The sequence below is a fragment of the Mus caroli genome, unplaced genomic scaffold, assembly GCF_978045245.1.
Source record: "Mus caroli unplaced genomic scaffold, Mus_caroli_1 scaffold_2, whole genome shotgun sequence".
NCBI lineage: Eukaryota > Metazoa > Chordata > Mammalia > Rodentia > Muridae > Mus > Mus caroli.
In genome coordinates, this window is record NW_028227257.1 from 164,084,578 (window position 1) to 164,110,309 (window position 25,732).

Here is a 25,732-nt window from a genome sequence, read left to right on the forward strand (position 1 = left end):
TAATTTAAAGATCACTACCCATAACTGGCCAGTAGATATAATAGTAGACAGCACCACTTTAGTTCATACATTTCAGAGTCTACCAAATACCCTAAAAGCCTTACTGTAATAATATTTGTTCTCAGTTGTTCTTTGCCTTTAACTATTCTCTATTTGTTAATGTCCCATCACAAACATGCCAACAAGTGGCCTGTAACATCTTGTTGGTTGATTTGTAACTCTGATCACTGATTACTACTCATACCAATAATTAAGATGACATAAGTAAGTTCCTTTGTAACCCCATTTCTCTGATTTCCTCTAAAGTTGTATGCATCCCATTGTCATTTTTCTCATAAAAATGCCAGTGCTAATCTTCATTCTCACAAAATGTTGACTAAGGTGCTTGTGTCTACCCTTTGTAATGCATAAGTAAGATGAAGTCCATGCTACTGGACTCCTTTTTGAAGTTTTTGGAAATCCTCTATGCCTTTCCTTTGAAGAAAACAGGAATCAAGAACAAACCAGAAGCACAAACAGAACTATAATGTCTTAGCAAGAAGAGATTCTCCCAATATTTCCTCTCATTCCTTGTGGATTCAGATAAGCAGAGCTTATATTCTCTCAATTATTTTTGAACATTTTCGTAGAACTTAGCATCCTTTTTGCTTCCAATTGTTTTTCTCCTGTTTCTTGGTGCTTTGGTATACTGAATAATTTAGAGGGCCTTGTGCATTTATTTAACAGAACTATTGATTATTTTAAGTCCAACTGGAAGATGGGCTTTGATGGATATAAGGTTAATGTTACTGCTTGAAGGAATTATGCAAGGAGTTAAAAATATATGCAAAGATATCTAGCCAGCTGCCAATCTGTTGCTTTTAGAAGCCATGATTATTGCCAAAGTACATGAAAGCATCCTTATCTTGCCCTAAAAGGAAGTTGTCTATGTGTACCATATGTGTCTGTAGAATACCAGCTGCACCAATTGCATTGGCAAGTCAATTGGTTATTGCTTTCTCACCAAAACTGTACCGACAAGAATAAACTGAGATATTGCATATAACATGAGCATAGCTAGGGTACAGGTTGTCATCACATCCTGTAACCATGTTCCTCTTCTATCTTTCTCTTCTGACATTTTAAACCAAGGTTAGGGAAAAGTTAGCATCGTCACATACTTGAAGTATTTGCAAGTATAAAGTATAAAGCAAAATGCATGTGACAGAAAAGAAGCCTTGCTTATGGAAAACAATTACCTGGCAGGCAGCTGTCCAGTGTAGACATTGTACCCAGATTGTAAACTGTCAGTGAGGTGTTACTGGTAAGGATATTTGCTTCGTGAAACGTGAATCTGCAAATGCTGAATGTTGTACCTTGTAAGAACCAGAACTTTCCTTGGCACAGAATGTGAAAGTTTTACTGGGCAAGCCATTTGTAGAAATGTATGCCACAGTACCTGAACTCATGTTTAGGGGCATGGTTTGCATTGACCTCTTTCCTCCTTGACTGGTACCTTTCCCTTCTTTATGTATGGGAATTTCCCTCAAAAATTTGGATTTCAATCAGAGTATAATTGAAAACTTAACTTGAGGGACATTTACAACTGCTTCTTTGAATCAAGGAGGGATGGGTTGATATAAATGGTACGGGGGATGCAAGAGGAGGCAAATGATGCACGCTGCAGCTAAATGAACCACTTCTGGAAGTAACATAAAAATATTGAGGATTATCTTACAATGTTATGGAAGGAACCAGTGATGCATCTTGCATTTGTTTTGTCTTGATGACAAAATACACTCTTTAGAGCCACAAGAGCCTGCCTTGTGTTAGTTATAAACAAAAATATATTTATATATATATTTATTTATGTAACTACTATGTGCTTTAAAGAAAATTACTGTGTGATTCAGCAGGGTTATTTCATTTCTTTTTATGTTTGTTTATTTTTTGTTTTTTTGTTTTTTTTCCTATCACCAGGGATATGTTGACTTGAATGGGACAGGGATTGACAATGAGTTTTTCATATAGACATGGTAAACTTCACAAAAAAATCTCCTAAGATATTTGTCTCAAAATATGATCTCACGAACATTCCTCTTAATTCTGTCCGTTTTCATAAGCCAAGAGCAAATGAGGCTTCATAGAACTCCAGGTGGGAGAGGAAGCAGCACCTTAGAAGGCATTTTATTCTTCAGTGAGAGAACGGAAACCTCACTGGCTACTCCTTCCTCTCTGGTTCTTAGCTTAACATTAGGGAATTGTGTTACAGCTCACAAAAATGGTATTCATTACCAAGAAAGAGGCAGGCAGAGTTTGAACTTCTGAACAAATGAAAGATTCATCCTACAAAGTAATGAACTTGTCTGCACAATGGCATCTAGAGCAAAACATCAAATCCTTCTGCTGATAGTCTTTTTGGAAAAGATAGAAAACCCTCCATCCATGTTTGGTTTTGCTCTTGTGTGAGCTATTGTTCCCTGCAATCTTGAAACATTCACCATTGCTCTTTTCAGTGACAGTGTTCAGGCTTTGGAACATGATTATCTTTGAGACGTCAGAGAAGAACATTTGAACCAAAAGTGTAGATCCCTTGTGAACTAAAGCTTTATTTATTATCATATTTTTTCCTTGATTCCTTTGCAACCCTGCACCTAAACCAAAAGCATCGTCATCTCGTCACACTCCTGGCAAGTCCACAGGAGATGTTCCTTGTGAACCATGGATGTCATCCCACTAGGGAATTCTTTATTCATTGTACATGGTGTCTCGTACAAGTCTGAGTTTTCCTTTCAATGTTCCTGGGCTGGGCTTGTCCAGAAATCTCGTCGTCGCCCTTCTGTCTACAGCAGTTTAGGGCTCCTTTGTGTGTGGCTGTGGGTTGTGTGTCTGTTTGTCTTAAATGCATAAGCAAAGTTTTAGTCTTAACACCTGTAAGCCAGTACTGGTGCTGCTCTGTCCTAAAATTTTAGCACTGCTCTGATACAATAAAACCTTCTTTCTCTCCAACTGGTTCAACTTCTGCATAGGCAGGGTGTCCTGATCCTCTTCGAAACTTCATTGCTGGCCATCTGCTTGGGCGTCTCTAAAACAAGAAAATATAGAAACAATGAGCACAACAGTGAACACTTATCAGTGATACATGTTTACCAGGTTCTGTCTGTAGAATGCTTGTCATACTCAAAGTTTCAATTCCCAGCATCTTGCACATCAAGTATAGGTAGCACATTCCTCTAATCTTAGCTTCAGGGAGGTGAAGGCAGGAGAATCTGAAGTTCAAGCCCAGCCTGTTACACATAAGTTACGATATTTTCTTACTATTCTATGTTGACTTCTTAATGCACCACATTAAGTGATCTACTACAGTAAACCCCACTGGAATTGATTTATCATCCTCTGTAAGGTCCCTGAGCTTTGAGTCTCCATTTTGGTTCTACTGATGCCTATCAGATAGCAGACTATCGAGTATATCTCCTCCCTGACAATTGTAAGTTTCTGAAAGGCAAGGTTTAATGAGTTCTTTGTAATTATTTATGTTTGAAATGTGCCAAAATAAAGAAGATAAACTATGATTTTAATATTTATTTACTGATTTCTGAATGAATGTATGTGCCCACATGAGCTTATGTGCACCACATAAATGCAGGTGACCACAGAGGCCAGAAGAGTCCATCTGATGGCCTGAAAGTGGAGGTATAGGAGGGTATGAACTACTTGATATGGGTTCTAGGAATCAAACCTGGCTCCTATATAAAAACAATGTTCTCTTATGATAAGCCCTCTCTCCAGTCCATTAAAAATTCATTAAAAAGGAACTAAAACAAAGCCTCCACTTTTTGTGAGCAGAATCTTCTATGTAGCTCAGGCTAGCCTGGAACTTGTGAAATGACTACCTTTGTCTTCCAAGTGCTAGGAGTAAAGATGTGAACTTCCACATGTAACCCTGATGTAAAAATCTCTTTTCTACAAGTCAATACCAAAATCACTTCCTTTGTCATTAATTCACTAAAAAAGTATGGCCATAAAATTCTCTAACCATTCCTATGAGTTGGTTATAATTAGCTGTTAGATTTACTAGCAGATAAGATAGAGGAAATATCACTCAGACTTGAGAAATCATTTATTAAACTAAGTACATCTATTTATGACTTTTAGGTCCAAACATTAACGGTGTCAAATCTTAAAAATGGGACCCATCACTAAAGGTTGTGAACAAACTATGAAGCCTATGAAGTTAATATGGTATAGTAGACACTAATTCTAAAACACAGGCTATTTGTATTGACAAGAGAAGCCTTCTTTTCCAGTTCTCTGTCTATCAAATTAACCCACTGTGATTTTGAAATAGATGTGCTGAAATGAATTATTAAGCTACAGCCAGAGAAGACACTAAAATACATTTCATAGCCACAGTGACATTAGAAGTGATTACTCCATTTATCAAAGTGTCTGCAATTTTGTCGTAAATAAGGCAATAAATATTGAGGGGATCTTATTCCTATGTAGAGACTTTTAATGCAAAAGAGGTTAAATATCAGTGTTCATATAGCGACACTTGGTATCTTGCTCTTCCTAGATTTGCTAATGACATGCCAACATCAATGATTAATGGCTGTGAGGGAAGTATTTCACATCAAGCAGGAATGGATATTAGTTTTATGTTCTGGAAAAATGCCAGATGAGGTAATTATATTCTGATTATTAATAATATTATATACTGGCATCATAACACCATGCAGCCAGAAAGTCTGACGTTTATTAGCTGATTAAAGCTCATGAGGTAAGTGATACTGGATGCTCCTTGGTACCACAAAGAAGACATTAAAATTACCCCAGGGAGCAGCCCCTGAAGTGGGCCTGAAGATCACCTTTGACAGGCACATACTGAGTCTTTCCCTGAAGCTGGGTACTGTAACTCCTGGCTATTAAATATTTTACAGAAAAGACTATATGCCTTATAGCTTACTATTTATAGTCTGACATAACTTCAGAACTGGGCTTCTCTAAAGCCATGGCTTCTCCAGGCAAACAGCACTGTTAATTCTTTCCTTTATTTCTATTTTTGTAAAAGGGAAAAGAGTATAATGGCCCCTGGGTCCAGCTGACAGGGCCACCCCAGGAAATAGTCCCTGTTCCTCGAGATGTATAGGTGACAAGCATACTGAGAATGACACTCATGTACGTTACTTGCTAGTATACTCTCCTAAGCATGGTTTTACCTTATACTAGGTATTCATTTACGTTTTTTAAAAACTAGCAAAACTAGGAAGAAGCAGCTGAGATTAAAATGAAATCTATCTACTCAAAAAATTAATTTTGCCCATGTTTGAAATTATTTCTTAAATTCAATAGTTTAAATATACCCCAACCAGTGTTTGTGGACATGATCTTACTTTCACCTTACTCTTTTTTCCATTAATTAATTTATTTCTTCACTTTACATTCCTATCACAGCTCCCACCCCCAGTCACTGCCTCACAGAGCACATCCCATTCCCCCCTCCCCTTCTGCTCTGAGAAGGGAGACAGCCCCTGGGAACCAACCCACACTGGCACATCAAGTTACTGCAGAACTCTGCACAGCCTCTTCCACTGAGGCCAGTTAAGGGAACAGGATCTACAGGCAGGCAACAGAGTCAGGGACAGCCCCTGCTCTAGTTGTTGAGGGACCCACATGAAGACCAAGCTGCACGTCTGCTACATGTGAGGTCATATTTTTGGAAGCTATTATTTTATTTTTATTTCCTAGTGCCTGGGAATGAATCTGGGCCATGTACATGCTGGGCCAGTTGCTGGCTCAGGAATCTTCCTCAGCTTATTTTAAATTTCTTCTTCTTCTTCTTCTTCTTCTTCTTCTTCTTCTTCTTCTTCTTCTTCTTCTTCTTCTTCTTCTTCTTCTTCTTCTTCTTCTTTTCTTCTTTCTTCTTCTTCTTCTTCTTCTTCTTCTTCTTCTTCTTCTTCTTCTTCTTCTTCTTCTTCTTCTTCTTCTTCTTCTTCTTCTTCTTCTTCTCCTTCTCCTTCTCCTCCTCCTCCTCCTCCTCCTCCTCCTCCTCCTCCTCCTCCTCCTTCTTCTTCTTCTTCTTCTTCTTCTTCTTCTTCTTCTTCTTCTTCTTCTTCTTCTTCTTCTTCTTCTTCTTCTTCATATACTTAAAGATTATTTCCCTTGATTTATTATTATTCATTTTAGAAATGAAGCTAGAAAGACTTAATGATGATTTGGAATCCCTTGAGGTCCCATGTCACACATCATTGCTTATCTAGTTGTTCACCACCCTCCTACATCTCATTAGTAAAAATGAGTAAAATTGATAAAGCACAATGAAAAATTACCCAAGATAGTGGTCATTCATACAAAACTTAAAAATCTTATATAAAAGAAATGGCATTTCTCATAGTAATGTGTTAGAATACATACAAGCTAAATACTATAAACTGAAAACCCGAATGTTTGAAAAATATTTGTAGCATTGACAAAATGCCACAAAAGAAAGGCTCCACACCACAAAAATTTTGCTTCATGAAGTAAATGCCAAAAAAACAAAAACAAAAGTAAAAACAAAAACCTTCTGCTATCACTTCCAGCATGTCTGGGATATGTATGCATGAACCAAATCTTTAGTCTGTGTTTGGTATGGAGGAGATTTATTCTATTTTTTAATTTTTTTCTGTTCTTTCACAGTTCCCTTGATGCCTCTGTTTCATAACTAAAAAACCCAAAGGAAAGTGGAAAAACTTTGCCAAAAATCTGCTGTCCTTTATAAGACCTCCAGAAAGACATAGGCAATGCCATTCTGAGACCACACTATGGTGACTAAGTCATGTGATGTCTTTAGAACTTTTTTTCCTATCTTCAAACTTGTATCTAATGTCTCCTTCAAGAATCTAGGATCTTTATAATTGTCCTGAATTGCTTAGAATCTGGGTAAAGAGAATAATAACAGCAATAATAAAACCCTTGTGTGTGATTACTGAACTACCACCCCTCCTGTTTTGGTTTATTATATAAATCCTAAATATATAGGGAAGTTACATTCATTGGTATTTACTAACGTTGTTATTCTGTATCTGTCTGCAGCTGTTCCACTACATGTTTAGAGGAAAATAATATTTAACTATGACTTTAAGTGGACGAGTAAGTATTTGATCTCATAGAAAAGTCCTTAGTGTTGGTGCTGCAGTGTGAAACATCTACCCAATGGCTTGAGGAGGACTTGGACAGAGGAGACTGGAAACCTGGGCACTGATTTGGTCCCATAGTGAACTCACATGTCTGAGGAGAGTAAATCAGCCATATAGGGAAGAGATTCTTTGAGCTTCTTCCTTGAGACCCAGGCATCGCCAAATCTATTTTCTTTTAAGAATGGCCAACTCAAAGTATTATAGGAACTGGCAGATACTCCAGGGTCACTTGCTGGTAAAGCAGAATGCATGTTGAAAACCCTATATTCAAACCAGAATGTAGTGTGAATCTATTACAGATAACCAGAGTATAGCACCCTCAGACAGAGTCAGGTAGCCTTCCATTTAATTTCTGAGAAGTTATGTGATTAATTACATTCAGAAGAAAATATTCACAGTGATTTGTGGCACTGGGGTAAGTCAGGTAGGCTGAATTCTCCTTAATTACTCCTTCAGCACTAGTAACTGAAGAGTCGTCCAAATCTGTCTCAATGGTCAATGGAGAGATAATTAGTTGATCCACAAACAAACCTGTGGGATACATTCAGCTAGCAGTGTGCACAAAACAGTTCCTGGAGACCTGTTCTCAGGTGCACAGAGGACACAGACAGGTCTCTCCAGGCTTAAATAGCCCTGGAAAGGAAAATAATCAGCACTTAGGTTAACAAAATGCACAGCAGTCTTTGACAAGCATAAAGTTAAGGTCCTTGTATTTCCTATTGCTTTCCTCTGTGAGTACCTGAAGTGGCAAGTGGTTGGAATCACTCCCAAACACAAGGCTTAGGAAAAGGAAATGGTGGGCCCTTTGTTATGTTTCCTCATCTGGAAAATGAAAGGAACTGAAGAACAGAGAGGTTCGTTTCTACTTACTCTCCTCTTAAAAACTATTTTCTTTAAATTAATAAACTTTACATCCTGATTGAAATTTCCCCTCCCTACTCCTCTCCCAGTCCTTCTCTCCTTTACCTACCCCTATCCATTCCTCCTTCCTCTCTCTGTAAAAAAGAGGAGCTCTCCCATGGATATCACCCAGCCTTAGCATATCAAGTTGCAGTAAGACTGGGGCGTCTTTCACTGAGGTTAAAACAAGGCAGTATAGTATGGGGAAAGGGTCCCAAAGGCAGGCAACAGGGTCAGAGACGGTCCCTGCTCCTGCCGTTAGGAGTCCCACACGAGGACCAAGCTGCACAACTGCTGTAATTAATTAATTACGTATATGCAGAGTGTCTAGGTCAGTCCAATGAACAAACCACAAAACCTTCTACTTTCCCTTTGTCCTGCTTTCAAGATGTGCAGGGGTTAAAATGGTGCAGCACTCGAGGGAAGGATGAATCAATGACTGGTCCACCTTGAGACCCATGCCATGATAGGGAGCCTACCCCTGACACTATTAATTATATTCTGCTATACTTAACGACAGGAGCCTGGCATAACTGTTATAGAGAGGCCTCACCCAGCAACTGATGGAAACAGATGTTGAATATTCTTTTAAAACCTTTTAAGACCATAGTCTCTTTTCAGTAGTACAACCTCACCTGGTGCTTACCGGTCTCCAACAGGCTGACTTCTCTCTCTCTCTTTCTCTCTCTCTCTCTCTCTCTCTCTCTCTCTCTCTCTCTCTGTCTCTGTCTCTCTGTCTCTCTCTCTCAAAATATTTTATGATTTCTTTCATTAAGCATGTTTGCATTTAAGTGTTCATGCTTTATTATGAGCCTACTAAACTCAAAGGAACCCATTTTCAGGTGGGTGTGGGAGGCCTAGGAGTCAGCATTCCTAGTCATCCCCCAGTACTATGGCTGCTGCACTATGAGTCATCCCTGAAGATTAAGGGTCATGATTCTGGATGGTAACTTAAAACAAGAACACTGTCTCAAGACAAGGGGAGGAAAATGAACTTTAACCCTCTGTACCTAGCACACAGACCGACCAGGGAACTAAACACACATTTCTTTGATAGCCAAATTGGCTCTTTTAACATTTACCTTTGATAAATGTTGACTGGGAAAAGGAAGGGTATATTTTTGTTTTTCATACCTACAAACATAGTCGTTCACTATTTTTCTTACTTTGTGTTGAATATTTCTTGGCTTAGTGAGTTACAAGGCTGAGTTTCAAGACATAACAAACAATTATAAAATGCACCAGTTAACTTTGAATTTCAGATAAACAAGCCACTTTTCAAACTATGTTTAATCCCACAAATTTAAACAAAAATTGACTCATTTTTGTTTGAAATTCAAATATGCTTAAGTGACCTGTATTATATTTGGCATCCAGCTGTATAAAAATACTGGCCCTGAGTTCCAGCCAGTGAAACTTGCCATCTAATTTAAAAATACAAGACTTGAGTTTGAGGCAGTATCTTTCTGCCTCGTGGATTATAGGTTTTTCTTTCCTTGAAAAAAAAAAAAGTTTAATTTTCTAGAAATGGCCATGACTTGCCAGCAATAGCTCAATACCTATGTGACTGAATTTGTCAACATTTTATATATTTCTTGCTTTTCATACTTTAGTTTTTCTTCATTTGAAAGTTGTCTTTTAGATGATCTAGAAATATGAGCAATAAGTACCACTGGCTCAGATACAAATGGATATTCAAAAATATCCATTAACAATGACAAAAATCATACAGCATGTTTTTTTTTCTTTAAAGCTAATGTATTGAAAGTATAAAGAAAATGAGTTTCCATTGGCTGCTAAGTTAAATAGACTTTTCATTTATTTTTTATTTATAATTCTTCCCTTGTTTCTCTGTCTCTGTCTTTCTATGAGTGTGTGTGTGTTGTTTGGAGAGGCCAAAAGAGAGTGAGTGTCATATTCGCTAGGATCCCCTAGGAGCTAAAGTTCCAGGGAGCTGTGTGATATGCCTGGCCTGGGTGCTGAGACCAAACCTAGTCCCTTTGCAAAAGTAGCAAGTGCTCTTAATTGCTAAGTCAGCTCATTCCGAGTTCAGACATTCAATGTGAGGAGGAATGCTTTCAACCCCTACATCTCAAGCACTTAGTGTCTTATTTTCTTTCACTGTGAAGTGGTTTCCAAGCAGACTGAAATTAAAATCCCTTTGAGGGAGGGAAGTCAAAACATAGCTGATATTGAGAGGCCCCAGTGACCTCACTTACATGCTCACAAGCAGGGCTCAGGCAAACACGTTTGATAAATGTCCCCCAGAGAGCCAGTGATCAGTGAGCCCAAACACTTCCCACTATCTACTTACTGTTCTTCATCCATATCTATCATTTCCTTCTCTGAAACTGTCTGGGGGATTCCCTCAATCATGGGTGCCACTTAATTTATCATTAAGTGTATGTGTATCATTTATTATGTATATTACTTATACACACCATCCATTTCTGTTTATGTCTAGGAAAATGGTCCAGATGCCCGTGTGCAGATTAGAAGTCACTTCTTACCCTGCTGTGCTAGTTCAGATATGTCTAGTATTTTATCAGTCTCTCTTGATGTACTCTGGAAACACGGGGGTAGCTTCTGTCTATGTATCATATAGTGTCTATTTTTTCCTGCTCTCTCTAGATATCCTAAGGCCCAGAAGACAAGAACTGCTCAACTCTGAAATGTCTACTGCAGTGGAGTACCAAAGACAGTTGATACCAGGAGTGGATTCTTATTTGTGTGCTTCGGACTATTCCTTCTAGTAATAATCTCAGAAGGACATTCGCTAATATGAAAAATAAAAAAAATTACTTTTCTAAGTTCTTTTCTGTTGCTGTAATAAAACACTTCAACACAAAGTGACCTAGGAGATGGAAAAGTCTACCACTGAGAGGGGTGAGAGCAGGAACACAAGGTAGGAACTTGAAGGAGAAACCAGAGAGAAATACTGCTCATAAATTTATGCTTAGTTAGCTCTCTTATAGAGTCCAGGACTACCTACCTATGAATGGTGTCACCTGCAATGGGTTGGTCCCTCCTCTATTAATTAATGATCATGAGAGATATATTCAATATGATTTATGGAATTCCTCGGTAGAGGTTTTCCTCAGATAACTCTCGGTGGTATGTGTCAAATTGACAATTAAGTCAAACTAGAAAAGATTGTCACATAAAATAAGAACACAGAAAACTGAAAGTGTATCTTGTGATGCACATTCCTGAAGATTCAGGAACATAAAAGAATATTGCCACGTAAGTGAACTTCACCAAACTCAGAGGGTGATTTTTCCTATAACAACTAAACTAAAAGCTGAGTCCTGTACTCTCATACACACAACTGTGACACCAAAATTTTCACCTTGAGTCTACAAATTTCATGCAAATGTACAAGGTACTATCTTTTTTTAAAAATTTTTAATATTTTTATTACATATTTTCCTCAATTACATTTCCAATGCTAGCCCAAAAGTCCCCCATAGCGCCCCCCACTTCCCTACCCACCCATTCCCATTCTTTTGGCCCTGGCATTCCCCTATATTGGGGCATATAAAGTTTGCAAGTCCAATGGGCCTCTCTTTCCAGTGATGGCCGACTAGGCCATCTTTCGATACATATGCAGCTAGAGACAAGAGCTCCGGGGTACTGGTTAGTTCATAATGTTGTTCCAACTATAGGGTTGCAGATCCCTTTAGCTCCTTGGGTACTTTCTCTAGCGTCTCGATTGGGAGCCCTGTGATACGTCCAATAGCTGACTGTGAGCATCCACTCCTGTGTTTGCTAGGCCCCTGCATAGTCTCACAAGAGACAGCTATCTTTGGGTCCTTTCAGCAAAATCTTGCTAGTGTATGCAATAGTGTCCGCGTTTAGAAGCTGATTATGGGATGGATCCCTGGATATGGCAGTCTCTAGAAGGTCCATCCTTTCATCACAGCTCCAAGCTTTGTCTCTGTAACTCCTTCCATGGGTGTTTTGTTCCCAATTCTAAGAAGGGGCACAGTGTCCACATTTTGGTCTTCATTCTTCTTGAGTTTCATGCGTTTAGCAAATTGTATCTTATATCTTGGATATTCTAAGTTTTGGGCTAATATCCACTTATCAGTGAATACATATTGTGTGAGTTCCTTTGTGATTGTGTTACCTCACTCAAGATGATGCCCTCCAGGTCCATCCATTTGGCTAGGAATTTCATAAATTCATTCTTTTTAATAGCTGAGTAGTACTCCATTGTGTAGATGTACCATAATTTCTGTATCCATTCCTCTACAAGGTACTATCTTATGAGCTGAAGATAACTCTGTGCTTAACTCAAGTACCCAGCATCCTAAGTACTCCAATTTCACTCTCTAAATGGATGCTTGTCACAGAGTTATGGACCAAATATACAACTGGGTATTCTAGGATAATCATCCATGTAGCAGTCCACTTACTTGTGGACAAATAATAAAATTATGCTAAGCTTATGTTCATATCAACATTGTGATAAGAAAACACAATAGTAGCAGGCTCTACCCTTTAGCAATTAGTTTGGTAAAGTTTTTCCAGCAAAAAAATATTTTTTCCTTACTATGGTTTAGAATTTCTGGCATATAATGCTATTAAAAAGTTAATCTTATTTTAAATTTTACCCAGAAATGCCTCCTGTAAACAGACAAAACTCCCTCATTACCTGAACCTGGACCCAAACCTTAGTCTACAATAAAATAAAACGGTACAGACAAAAAGACTCATAATGAATGTAGGTGTTAATTTGCAGAACGTTTACTCTATTGTATAGGTTCTATATTCTTGAATGATATGCTATGTTCATGACTTTCTCATTTATTGCCAGACACTTTGATACCCTAACTGGGCATGATGATAATGACTATCAATGAATGCATTCAGTCAGCCAATGAAGTTACCCTTTTCACATGTCTATTCAAAACATCTGCTAAACTAAAAGCATACAGACAGTGTTTAGGGAGTCATTCATTTGCATGTAAAAGCTTAACAAATGCTAACAAGTAGTGGTATCCCAAACCACAGCAGTAAGCATTCAAAGTGTATAAGATCAAATACCCACCGAAAACACTCAACATATGCTATGAGTTTCAAGGAAAAGCCTTTCAGTTGAAGTTGACTCAGTAAAGATAGTTCCATGAACAGAATAAATATGCTATAAAGAGTAGCCAGAGTGAATGAAGCTCACCACTGATGAACTTCACTCTGGCACTTCTATGTGGGGGAATATTCCTGGTCTTCAGAAACTCTCAGTCCCTGGTTTTGTGTAATTTGATTGTCCCTTTCAATAACTTTAGTAACCTTTTCTATCTCAATGTTTCTTCCAGGGTATTTTGAATTTATTCAATCGAACCCCTTTGACACTGCACATTAGACCTTATACAACTTGGCCTCAAAGCAGTCAGTCACCTGGGGATCTTAGGATCACACAAACCTATACTGCCCTATATCCTTTGGCACAACAGTGACTATCATTAGTCTCTGCCATTTTCCCAGTCTCTGCCTCACACTCTGTCGGCCTTGGAACATTTTCAATCAATTCACAAGTAGCTCTCTCATCTATATGACAAGAAATTATAGATAAACTTTCATCATCTTTATAAAAAATTCTTAGCTATTACATTTTTGGATTCCAGATTCTAAGCCTCTACAGCTATTGTGGAAAGGTCACATACCCAGTGTAGTCCAACCTCAAAGAACATCAGTGCTTAGACTACTGCTTGCTTGTGGCATTCTCACGATATGCCCGCTAACCAGATATTCAGGTCCCACATTCACCTCCTGCTATCCCCCAATTCTGTACAACTCCCTCTATTTTTACTTAGAATTCATGCTTTTTCTTATCTGAAATTTCTTTCTTTTGTCTACTTGTTTTCTGTCCAATGTTCTTGTCTCAGCTAGCAGGTGATGTTACCACTTTCTCCTTTGCAAACACTTTGAGACACTCATGCCTTCTCACCTTTCCCCCTTTCCCCTCCTCCTCTTACCCTATCCCCTTAATGAAACTTTTCCTAAGCCCACACTGATCCTGCCATCAGGCCTAGCTCCCTCCCTTCTCCTGTGACATGACAGCACTCTATATTACTTCAGAACTTTCCATTTTTCAATTTCCTTATGCAAATTGATGATATATTCACCTGCATTTTATTATTTCTTCTCATTTCAGCTGGTCCTACCTGCATTTCTTCCTTTCCTTGTTGTTTCTGTGAAAAGGCCCAACTGAGATTTGGTCATCAACTCAAAGCCAACCTGCGTCATCTCACCCCTCACTCTCTGTCTTTATAACTTTGCCTTCTGATTTTTCCACTTCTCTTACTAGAAAATTGAATTAGCAGGTTGTGTGGATGTCCTCTATTTACTACTGAGTCCTTTCTTTCTCGCTTTACTAATTGAGAGGTCCCTTTCCTTACCACGAAAGAATGTGGAGTTTCCAGATAACTTTTGGATTCTCGGTCTCTCTCTCTGTAACACAGTTTCTGATCTCACTACAGAAACAGTGAGTATTCAAAAGAACTGATTGAAAGTATTTTCAGACAGACAAAGGAAAACTTAAACTCTATTTTTATCATTCACATGGTTCTTGAATTAACCCCATTCCACATCCTCTGTAAAGACCCAAATTCAGCTCAGTATCCTCCTCTCAGCGTCACTGACAGAACCATCTAACTGCTTTCTAAGGGTTCTTAATGGGCACAAGTATATAATTGAGTAATAATTTGTTATCAGACAGGCAATTTACTCTAAAAAAAAGTAATCTGCAGCGGGTTTGGAAACAATCTAGTTGAATGCTACCCAGTGACTTGGCCAACAGTCAAGACAATGCTACTGTGGTCATAAATGTTCTAGTAAAATCAAATGTGAGTTAGTGCCTCTTGCTCCAATGGTATGACAGGCCAAGTTCCTCAAGAAACTGCTTTTATAAAGTTATTGCTGTTGGGAGTACCAATGTGTTTCTAAATCAAGACAAAGAGCTGGCAGATTTGGTTCTCAGCAGCTTTGACTACAGGGATGGTAAAAGGACAGGTAGTCTGTACCCTAAAGTACATGTGTTTTTTAGTCTGTGTTTTAATCACACAACTAGTGAACAGGCTGATTGAAAAAATTTAGACTATCAAGCCTATGAGCTTACACTATTTAAAAATTTTATGCGATGTCTCCCTGCCAGAGTAGAACAAAAATAGATCTTTTGAAATGACAGCAATATTTTGACATTTTTAAATTTGTGTAGTGCTGAATGAAATTAACATGCTAGCACACATTTTTATCTATTTAAGGTTTAATGGTAATTGCACTAATCACACGCAAAAATAATTAGCAAAGTGATATGTACGATGCATTGTTTGACTACAGTAATCACGTTTTCTAGGTACATATACTCGGGGGTTCTTTTTTTCTTTCATTTTTTTAAGAGAGCAGAGACAGTTGGGAAAAGTGGTGTGGCTAACTGATCATTCAAATAATCAGTTAGAATATAGTAATTAAGAAGGAATTTAGTAGAAAGCTCAATGAAATACAAGATATTTTATTCAGTATTTTTAATAATTCTTACCAGTGAAATGAAGTAATTATTTCATTGAATTAGAAACATTGTTTTAGCTTTGGAAATTTAAGTGAACATATACCAGCAAAGTAAATGAAAGATGATGGCTATTAAATGAATCTTTTATTGATGACTGTATTTAAAAAGTAATCACTATGAAGTCTACATGATAGCCCAAATTATCTAGTGATACACATGACAAATTCTAGTATTAGAATCATAGACATCAGAAGTGTGTGTGTGTGTGTGTGTGTGTGTGTGTGAGGTCAGAGGGCAACTTAGAGGATTAAGTCTGTCCTACGTGTGAGGTCCTGTAATAGACCTCAGGTTTTTGGGTTCAGTAGCAAGCCCCTTTACCCACAGAGCCATCTTGCTGGCCCTCTTTTTGAAATAACCTTTTGCAGTCTACTCTGCTTCTTTTTTTGTTGTTTATTTGTTTTTGTTTTTTTTTTTTAACTATTTACTTAATGTATGTGAGTTCACTGAAGCTGTCTTCAGACACACCAGGAGAGGGAATCAGATCCCATTACAGATGATTATGAGCCTTTATGTGGTTACTGGGAGTTGAACTTAGGACATCTGCTCTTAACTCCATCCCCCCCCCCTTATGTTTTGTTAAAGCTCTGTAAACTGCCCCCTAATAGTGTTACTCTTTAAGAAGAGTGTAATAGCATTTCAACTAGCTTTGATGTCTTGCCCCACTTTCTGGAGCTCATGAGAACGGAATATCATCTTTTACCTCCTCTAAGAATAGAAACAAGAAGTAATTTATTTCAGTGTCTCATTTCCCCTCTTGACTTTTCTTAACGATTGAACTAAGAAGTACCTTAAAGGCAAAATTCAGTTGTAAGAAATGTGCCACTTCAAGATAAAGAAAGATTTGTGGTCCTCTGGAATGCCTTTCTCTGCTTACTCTATGGGTTTGCTAATGCTCATGTCTTCCCAAAGCCTCACAGCAGCTGCAGAGTGAGCAAGACTGAGCGCTTGGGAACGTGCCTTCCTCCCACGCAGCAGCAGCTGGGTCCCGTGGCTCTGGCTTCCCTCCTCGTGGCTCTGCAGACTGCCAGGAAAAGTTGAGGGACACGGCTGCCTGTGTTCACTTCATATTCTCCATGAGTTCTTGTTAGTCACAAATATTTTGGGGGATAGGTAACCAACAGAGTGTTCAGTGGCTCCAAGGACTTTTGTAGGGTGGAAACTGCCCGCCAGGCTGAGGAGTCCTGGACTGGAGTGACAGCTTTGCATCTGGCTGTCACTCAGCCTGAGTAAAAGGCTGTACTAACTAGTCTTTTTTTCTCCACAGGATTGGACTCTGTAGTTGAGTCAGAATCTCACTTCTCACAGACATTTCAGGCACTGAGGCTTCTGATCCTTTGTATTTAATTGGGTTTTACAGTAACTTAATGATATAATCAGAATACTAATGAATATACTGTTATAAGAAATAAGAATCGCCCTCTGTGATGTTAACATTGATAACTATGCTGTTATTTTCTGTATCCCCATAAATATATTTACTACAGAGTAAAAGGCACCATCCCTGTAGGTTTATTAAATGGAGCTCTGCATGAAATGCACTTGAGATGACCACTTGGGGAATCATGTGCTTTCATTGGGGGAAATCACGAAATCTTCTATTTGCATGCATTCTGGGGTTTCTATTTCCTTTAACATTCTATGATTCTGATCATCAAAAATCCTTGGAACTTCCACGTAAGGCAGATATGTTGGTTCTCCAAAAATGAAAAGATTTTCTTTTTTTTTTTTGTTTTTTTTTGTTTTTTTGTTTTTGTTTTTCGAGACAGGGTTTCTCTGTATAGCCCTGGCTGTCCTGGAACTCACTTTGTAGACCAGGCTGGCCTCGAACTCAGAAATCCGCCTGCCTCTGCCTCCCGAGTGCTGGGATTAAAGGCGTGCGCCACCACGCCCGGCTTGAAAAGATTTTCAAAATGCAAGATAAATGGTTCAACTTTGTATTTAAGTTTGATTGTGAAATTATTTTACAATTTTTAAATCAAGCCAGAGTGCACAATGTAAGAATGGTGGAGTCGTTTGCTTCTCCCTTTAGAGAAGTTAGCTGCTTAGTTTAGCAATGGGTTTTCTTTACCTATTTTACTCAGGGTTACTTTATTTCATCAACCCATGCCAAAAGTTCCATGAAAAGTCTTATGATAATAGCAATCATGCTTACCTCAAGTTCTAAACTGAGATATACTTAAAACCAATTATTCAATGTGGAACCTGTATCTAATTTAAATAAGTATTATCTTGTCACTCACTGGCCCATTGGCTCCATGTGGTGGGAAGCTCTTGTTCACTCTGGTAGGGCTGGCACACAGCAGAAACTCAATGAATAATAAATAAATGTACTAGCAAATGGCCAATATATCAGTTGCTTGTTAAATTTCTGTGTCTTTAGGTTTCTAATTTCTTCCTCCTCATTTGGAAAAAAAATTACAGCTTTTTTCTAACTTGTGATATGTATAGAGAGAACCAATATTTTCCTCAATCTTCCCTCCCCCCAATTTTATTTTAATAAACTAATGTTTTCCAATAGAAATGTACACCAAGCTATAGAGATCACTTAAATTTATGTAGTGGACACAGTCAAAAGTAAAAATAAGAGAAAACCATTTAGAGAGTGGGGCTTTGTTCTTCAGCCTAGGCTGCTCTTAAAGAGATAATCTAGCCTCAGACTCATTAGTGCTTGAGTTCAGTAAAATGCCATTTAATAATTTGTGATTATTTAAGTTATCAATGAGATATTCTAAACTCAGTGTGTGTGTCTGTGTATGTGTGTGTGTGTTTGTGTGCACTAGAAAAATTGTCACATCTGGAGCTGGAATCACATCTAGTTATGAGCTGCTTAATGTAGGTGCTAGAAACTAAATTCAAGTCTCCTAGAAGAGTTATCAAGCCATTTTAACCACTGAGACACCTCTCCAGCTCCAAATACTGGAATTTTGTTTTTAATGGGAAATGTTTATTTTATATGATTTTCATTATATAATAATGCTTTATTTCCTTGAGCTTATAATTATTTTTATTTGTTTTCTTGTCAATTTTGATTTTATTACTCATGTTTATTGTAATTTTTAATAAACCACAGAATTTATGCCTACAAATATTCAGAAATCATAAAATTTAATAAGGAATGTTAGTTATGCTAATCTAGGCAAAGAGGTACCAGTTTTATAACAAATTTTTGAAAATATAAAATGCATTTTTATGTTAACATTTGTCTCTGCCAGTTTGTTTGAAGATAACAAACTATATTTTAAAACAGATTTTAAAGCATATATAGACATATCAGATTTTGATCAAAATCAGATATCTTTTGGAAAACAACAATATAGCCAGACAGACAGCAAAAATATAAGCTATCTAGCATAAAACTCAAAGAAAATACTTGGTCTCAAATCTTCAGAGGATAATGGAGGATTTTAGGAGATAAGTTAGTGAGAAAGAGACTAAATAAAAGGATGGGAGAGGATCCTGGGGCTCCTGTATTTTAAGACAAACATGTAACCCATGGATCTGCTCCTCTTGGCTTGCTTTATTTCCTTCCTACAAATAAGATGTTTAAAAGCCAGGCCCTGTAAATATCATATGAGGAGGAATGTCTGTGCCTATAAAATATGTAAAAATGGGTATATATTTTCTGCAAGAACAAATACACAGATAACAGCCCCTGTCATTGTCATCATTACTCAAAATAGAAAATAATAATTAACAACTTCATGAACGGCTACTGCTTGAGCCAGGGAGTGGCACTCTTAGGAGATATGGCCTTGTTGGAGTAGGTGTGGCCTCATTGTAGTAGCTGTGCCACTGTGGGTGTGGGCTAAAAGACCCTCACCCTAATTGCCTGGAAGTGAGTCTTCCACTAGCAGCCTTCAGATGAAAATGTAGAACTCTCAGCTCCACCTGTACCATGCCTGCCTGGATGCTTCCATGTTCCTGCCTTGATGATACTGGACTGAACCTCTGGGCCCGTAAGCCAGCCCCAATTAAATGTTGTCTTTTGTAAGACTTGCCTTGGTTATGGTGTTTAAGACAACTTATACACATCTAGGCAGTAGTTTCAGCACAATTTATTTTAATTCTTTCTGATGATTATATTTTGCCAACTCTATTATAAAGACATAGCATAGTATGATACTATTACACTACATTTAAGAAAGTATTGCACTAATTATAGACTGTGAAGAAAATTCTTTACCAGAGAGAAGCAGCAAGCAGTCCAGTCCTGTGGTTAATGGTTTGATTTCTGAAAGTGGAACATCTGTGCTCAAATTCTGACTCCCATTGAGTACATGAGAGATGTTGAGTAAATCATTTAAGATTGATGCTTCAGCTTCCTTGTGTCTGGAGATGGAGATCATCCTAGGCCATATGTCTCCATCAGTACTAAATAGAGAAATGGAGGGGGACCTCTTCCCTACCATATATGCTCATGAAGGGTCTAATTATAAAGTAAGAAATAAGAACAATTCATTTGGGAAGAGAGGATCTAAAGTAGATTGGATGAATGGGTTTTGGTTCATGAACATAGGTTTAGTCTGTGTAATACAGGAAATAAATCTATAATTATTTATTCATGTTAATATTTCACTGTAAAATATATATCAGTGCACACTGGGTGTTACTTTTGACACCATTGAATTTTGACTAAATTGCTAAAAATTAATCTATTTTATTAGAACCACAGGCAACAATTCAAAATAGTTTAATTGATAGTATGCAACTTACTTTATATTTAATTAAATCTGTAGTTGACAAACTAATGGTCCCTAAAGATATCCACATTATGAACTGGAAAACCCACTAGTGCTCTCTTCTATGAGCTAAGGTACACTGCAGATCGTGGGATGGAGAAGTTGTTATTAATGAGTCAAGTGTGTCAAATGTTATCATGATGGGCCTTAAAGCAGGCAACAGGGGCAGAGTTAGCTGTGGTGTTTGAAACAGACTGAAATGACAGAAATGGGGGCCAAGAGCCAAGGAACACAGACAGCCTCCAGAAGTTAAAATAACTGGGAAAAGATTATGAGGAACAATTACGAGGACATAGCTCTGCCAATATCTTGACTTGCTGAAGGTGACTTTTGCCTTCTTACCTCATGCACTGTAAGATAAACCCTAAGCTGTTTTACATTACTAGGGTTGTGGTCATCAGTTTCAGAATCTATAAGGAACTTACAGGACATCTTAAAGGGTGAGAAAAAGCTCTTTTTGACTTCTTGGTATATATTAGGCTCTTCTGCTTTTTAAAAATACTTCTTGTCTGAATAACTTAATAATATACAGCTACAGAATAACTTTTGATTGAAATAGTTGACAGCCTATTCAAAGACTTAATAATAAAATCAGAAAGTTGGCACTAGTCAGAATATTGGTTTATACTGCAGTAAAATTAGTGTCATTAAGTCCATAAATACTAAGTTACATAAAGAAGACAATCAGAAGTAGATCAATTAAAATAGTAATGGTATTATTTCTATATCCCACTACTATAAATGGTTTTCTATTTTTGCCTTTGTACTGTTCTAATTTTCAATAAGCAGTATCACTTTCACGATGACAAAGCACATCAACATATTTTAACAAAGAGCACTATACCAAGAAATATGTAATATAAGCAATTCCACTATGTTTAGCCATAGTTGCCAAAATGCTAATTTAATTAGTAATTAAACATTTTAAGAGTCACATGTCTGGTTGATTACTATGGATCTACAGTTTGGTTTTGAAAACACTGGTTAATTTTAATAATGGTACAGTTATAAACATCCACTGACTAGCTGCTGTTAGCTGCATGACTATAATGTGGTGACTTAGAGATAATGATTTAAGCAGATTCTGTCAATTCATTCAACAAAATGGAAAAATCCCGAGATTAGATCCAAGATAGGAGGCTGTCAAAGAGAACTCTTTAAAATTGTGATAGGATGCTGAAGTATAGCTCCCCACAATCAATGGCTTCTGATAGGTGTGCAGGTAATGAAGGACTCAGTTTACTTGAAAAGGCTAGCCATTGAGAGTTTGATCTTACTTCAATGAGTATATGGACAACAGAAATTGGACCTTTTTGTTTGTTTGTTTCATTTTTCTTCTTTTGAGGGGTCAGGGAAGGTTTCAAGATTTGGGGAGTGGACTGGGAGGACTAGGAAGTGTGATCAGGGTACATTAGATGAAATTTCTAAATAATCAGGACAACCCTATAGGAAAACCATCAGTCTCAACTAACCTGGACTCGAGAGACCTCTCAGACACTGTGCCACCAACCAGGCAGCATTCACAAACTGGTCCTAGGTCCCTGACATATACAGCTAAGGACTGCCAGGTCTGGCCTTAGTGTGAGAAGATGTGCCTAACTTTCAAGAGACTTGAGGTCCCAGGGAATGTGGAGGTCTGAAGGAGGAAACCTCTTGGAGACAGGGGCAGAAGAAATGGGATGAAGAACTGTGGGAGGGTGGATACCAGGAGGCGTGCAATGACTGGGCTTTAAAAAATTAAAAGTCATGGAAAGAGAGAGGAGGGGGGAAGGGAAGAGAAGAGAGAAGAGAGAAGAGAGAAGAGAGAAGAGAGAAGAGATGGGAGGGGAGGGGAAGGGAAGGGAAGGGAAGGGAAGGGAAGGGAAGGGAAGGGAAGGGAAGGGAAGGGAAGGGAAGGGAAGGGAAGGGAAGGGAAGGGAAGGGAAGGGAAGGGAAGGGAAGGGAAGGGAAGGGAAGGGAAGGGAAGGGAAGGGAAGGGAAGGGAAGGGAAGGGAAGGGAAGGGAAGGGAAGGGAAGGGAAGGGAAGGGAAGGGAAGGGAAGGGAAGGGAAGGGAAGGGAAGGGAAGGATGAGAAGAGGCACTGGGTAATAGCTCCCTGGTAGATCACCTGCCTTGTATGGGTGTGACCTTTGGTTCAATCCTCAGTGCCACAAAATGACTGGAGTTTGGGGCTAGGTTATGAAGATAGTGCCTTCTTGTAGTGTGTTGGTGTTTACTTCTGGGTGACTGGATTGGTCGCTGGCAGCAGGTTACTGTAATATGAGCCCCACACTCATCTTGCTTTGCCTCTTGAATGCACCCACTTGCCTTGGACATTTCTACCATGTTGTAGCACCAAAGAAGGCCCTCCTGGATGCAGCCTCCTGCTCTTGGATTTTTACCCTCAGGTCTTTAAGCTAAAATGAGTTTCTTCACTATAGAAATTACCTAGTCCCAGGAATTTTGTGACAGGAACAGGAAATTAACTAAATCAAATGGTATCTTACTATAGTTTAGATTTAAATTTGTTTCTTAGTAATATAGTGTTTTCATGTACTTAATGTCTATTCCTTTGTGTTTATTAGAGAAATATGTATTCAAGTCATTGTCATACTTTTAATTGGATGTTTTATTATTGTTGTGAGAATTCTTTATATAATTTAGTTTCATTTCCCTTGTCACATATAACATTTGTTTTCTCAATTTTGTTGATTTTTTTCCCATTTTCTTCTTATTGTTGTTGTTGCTTTGTTGTTCTCAAGTTGTCAATTTTGACAAAATTCTTTTTGCTTTTTTTCCAATTGCATTTTTAGTGTTGTATCTAAGAAATATTTGACTAATCTTAGGGTATAAAAAATTTAGTATTGGGGATGAGGACATGTCTCAGAGGTAAAGGGTATTTGTTGCTTTCTGAGGACCCTAGTTCAGTTCCCAGCATCCCCCTTTAGCAACTCAAAACTGCCTTTAACTCCTGGTCTCCATGGACACACACACACACACAATCTAAATAACAACACACTTTATTGAAAGTGATAAAAACTATTATTGTACTTAATCATAAGAGTTTGGTTTTAGTTATGTACATGGTCTATATTTTGGCTAATTTTGCTTTATGTGAGATAAAGATCTAATTTCATTTTCATGAGGAAAAAAAAAAGACAGGCATAGAACTTACAGACTGATGCACTTTCCATTATATGTAGAAAAGTGAGTGAAACTATGGTTGCTGTTGGGAAAGTCATTCTACCCTCTTATGCCTTGGTCTTTTCCTATGGGGATGAGAGTATAGGATTAAGTAGACCATAAAGTTCCTCTTAACTCTATTGTCTGTAAGTATGTGTGGCTACAGAAACATCATTTACATCCAGGATTTTAGGCTCTGGTTATTAATCAAGAAGGCTGATTCAAAAAAAAAAAAAAAGCAAACTGCAAACAAACATCTACTCTCAGATTTATAGTCTCATTTTGCTAACACACAAGTGTTGCTATGAGTTTGCTTCGAGCATGTCCAGCATATCCACGCCAGGCACCGTGCTGCCAATTTCCCCAGCCTCAGTTATTTCACAGCATCTTCTTTTTTCATAATGTCAGAAAATAAACTGCAGTGTACTAAAAGCTTCAAATAAGTGTTGGCTCCAAGCGGTGGTGGCAGCCTGATGCCTGGCTGGTCAACTGAGACTTTCAGCTTGTCACTTGTCAGCTCTTTAAGGAATGCATTCGTAACCTTGGGGAAGAGGTCTACATTCTTCTAGGAAAAGCAGACACATTAAAGCAACTTTCCAGCTTCTCAACTAAATGCAAGGCCAGATGCACATCCAACAACTATGGGGTAAAATGAGGATGCCCTGTTGGAGTCTGCCTTAAATGAAATTTTACTCCAAGTTGGACATTTTCTATTTTTCTTCCAGAAAATGTCGATAACATGCCTGTTCTTTGAAAGAGTCTTGGGTTACTTAAATAGATTTTATGAAATTTATGAGTCTCGTTGGGTAGAAGAATCATACACAGATTGAGCACTAATGCAAAACAGAAAGATAAATGTCAAAGAGAAATATGGGTGAAAGAAAAAAAATCAAGTCCACATGTTCTTTCAGGGAGATGCATGTATAGGGTGCATGTCATTGAAGGGTGCTGGACACCTGAATTTAAGAACTGAGGTGGAAGGAGACAGCTTTGTTGATGAAAGAAATAGAACGAGTAATTTCTACAGGGTATGGAACATTCAGAGAGTATTTGGAGAAGATAACAGTGAAATATGATGGTAATTTCCACTCCTAGCTTGAGAGCCATGACAGAAAGATGGAAATGATGGATAAAATCTGTATTGCAAATGCCTTGCACAGCCACATAAGGAGACCACACTTTTTTCTAGAGATAAAAGAGAGCCACTTATGACTTTGACAAAATTATCTAATTTATCTATAGACAGCCATCCCAATTATAGGGGTCAATAGTAATTCTCACATTCTTGTTGTGAAAGCATCCTAATCTCTCACTCAACAAGTGAACAGAATTCCAAGCTGGTTTCCCATGTATCGTGCAGTGAATTCAAACACAATTCTGCAAGGGCAGATCCCATTTGTCCCTCTAGTATTTCAATATTGTCTGGTGTTGGAAGAGGAATGCTCTTACACAGTCCTACCTTGAAAGATGCAATTAAAAATAGGAAATCCTCTTGGGCTAAAAAGAACTGGTTAGGCCAATTGTATCTAGTGGTTTCAAGGCTCCTTACCCTAGCTTCCTAGACACTCCCTTTTGTCTATGGCCCCTGTACATAATCCATGTTCCTTCTGGCACTGGAGCTAAATCTATATTCTGGATAGGATAGAGGAATGTCAAATGAACCTTACTGTGGACTAATGGGTGTGCATTTATACAGAATGGGTGTGCATTTATTTATATTAACTGTATTCATGTTATACAAAATGGCAGTACTGTATAATATCTTATTTTTATATCTGTCATTTTGCAGTGGAACTTGTATTTTCTGTATCTTTTATAAGCCTTTTGTGGACAGACCTACTTTATTGTATTATATATAACCAAATTTCAATTGATAATTTATTAAGCCAAGTCTTCCCTCTCCAGCGTAGGCTGGGTTTCCTCCTAGGACTGGGAGAACAGCTGGCTAACATATTTTGTATAACAGCACTGGAAAGCATGGTTTCTATTTTCTCTTAGGTCTCTAAAGGGAAGGTGGCTTATTTGTTCAAGAGCTTCAGAGATAGGAGGTCTGACCTCATCATCCGAAGTAGATTTATCAGCATGGATGTGTGATGGTGCAGTGAGTGTTAGATCAGCCAGCCTCACACTGACAAATCATGTGCCAAGCATTAAATCCAGGGGGTGGTTGCTAGCTCACACAGCCCATCCACCAGCATGGTTCT

General features: G+C 38.1%; 1 protein-coding gene across 4 annotated transcripts in view; it reads right to left on the minus strand.

Moving 5' to 3' along the window:
* Positions 1 to 2,568: 2,568 nt before the first annotated feature.
* Positions 2,569 to 25,732, minus strand: part of Plxdc2 (plexin domain containing 2) — a 395,182-nt gene continuing 372,018 nt past the window's right edge. For all 4 annotated transcript variants that reach the window (XM_029470933.2, XM_021154117.3, XM_021154114.2 and 1 more), the window contains one exon: positions 2,569 to 3,064. In XM_029470933.2, coding sequence (XP_029326793.1) covers positions 2,948 to 3,064 — 117 coding nt within the window. In that variant the 3' untranslated portion in view covers positions 2,569 to 2,947. The remainder of the gene's footprint in view (positions 3,065 to 25,732) is intronic.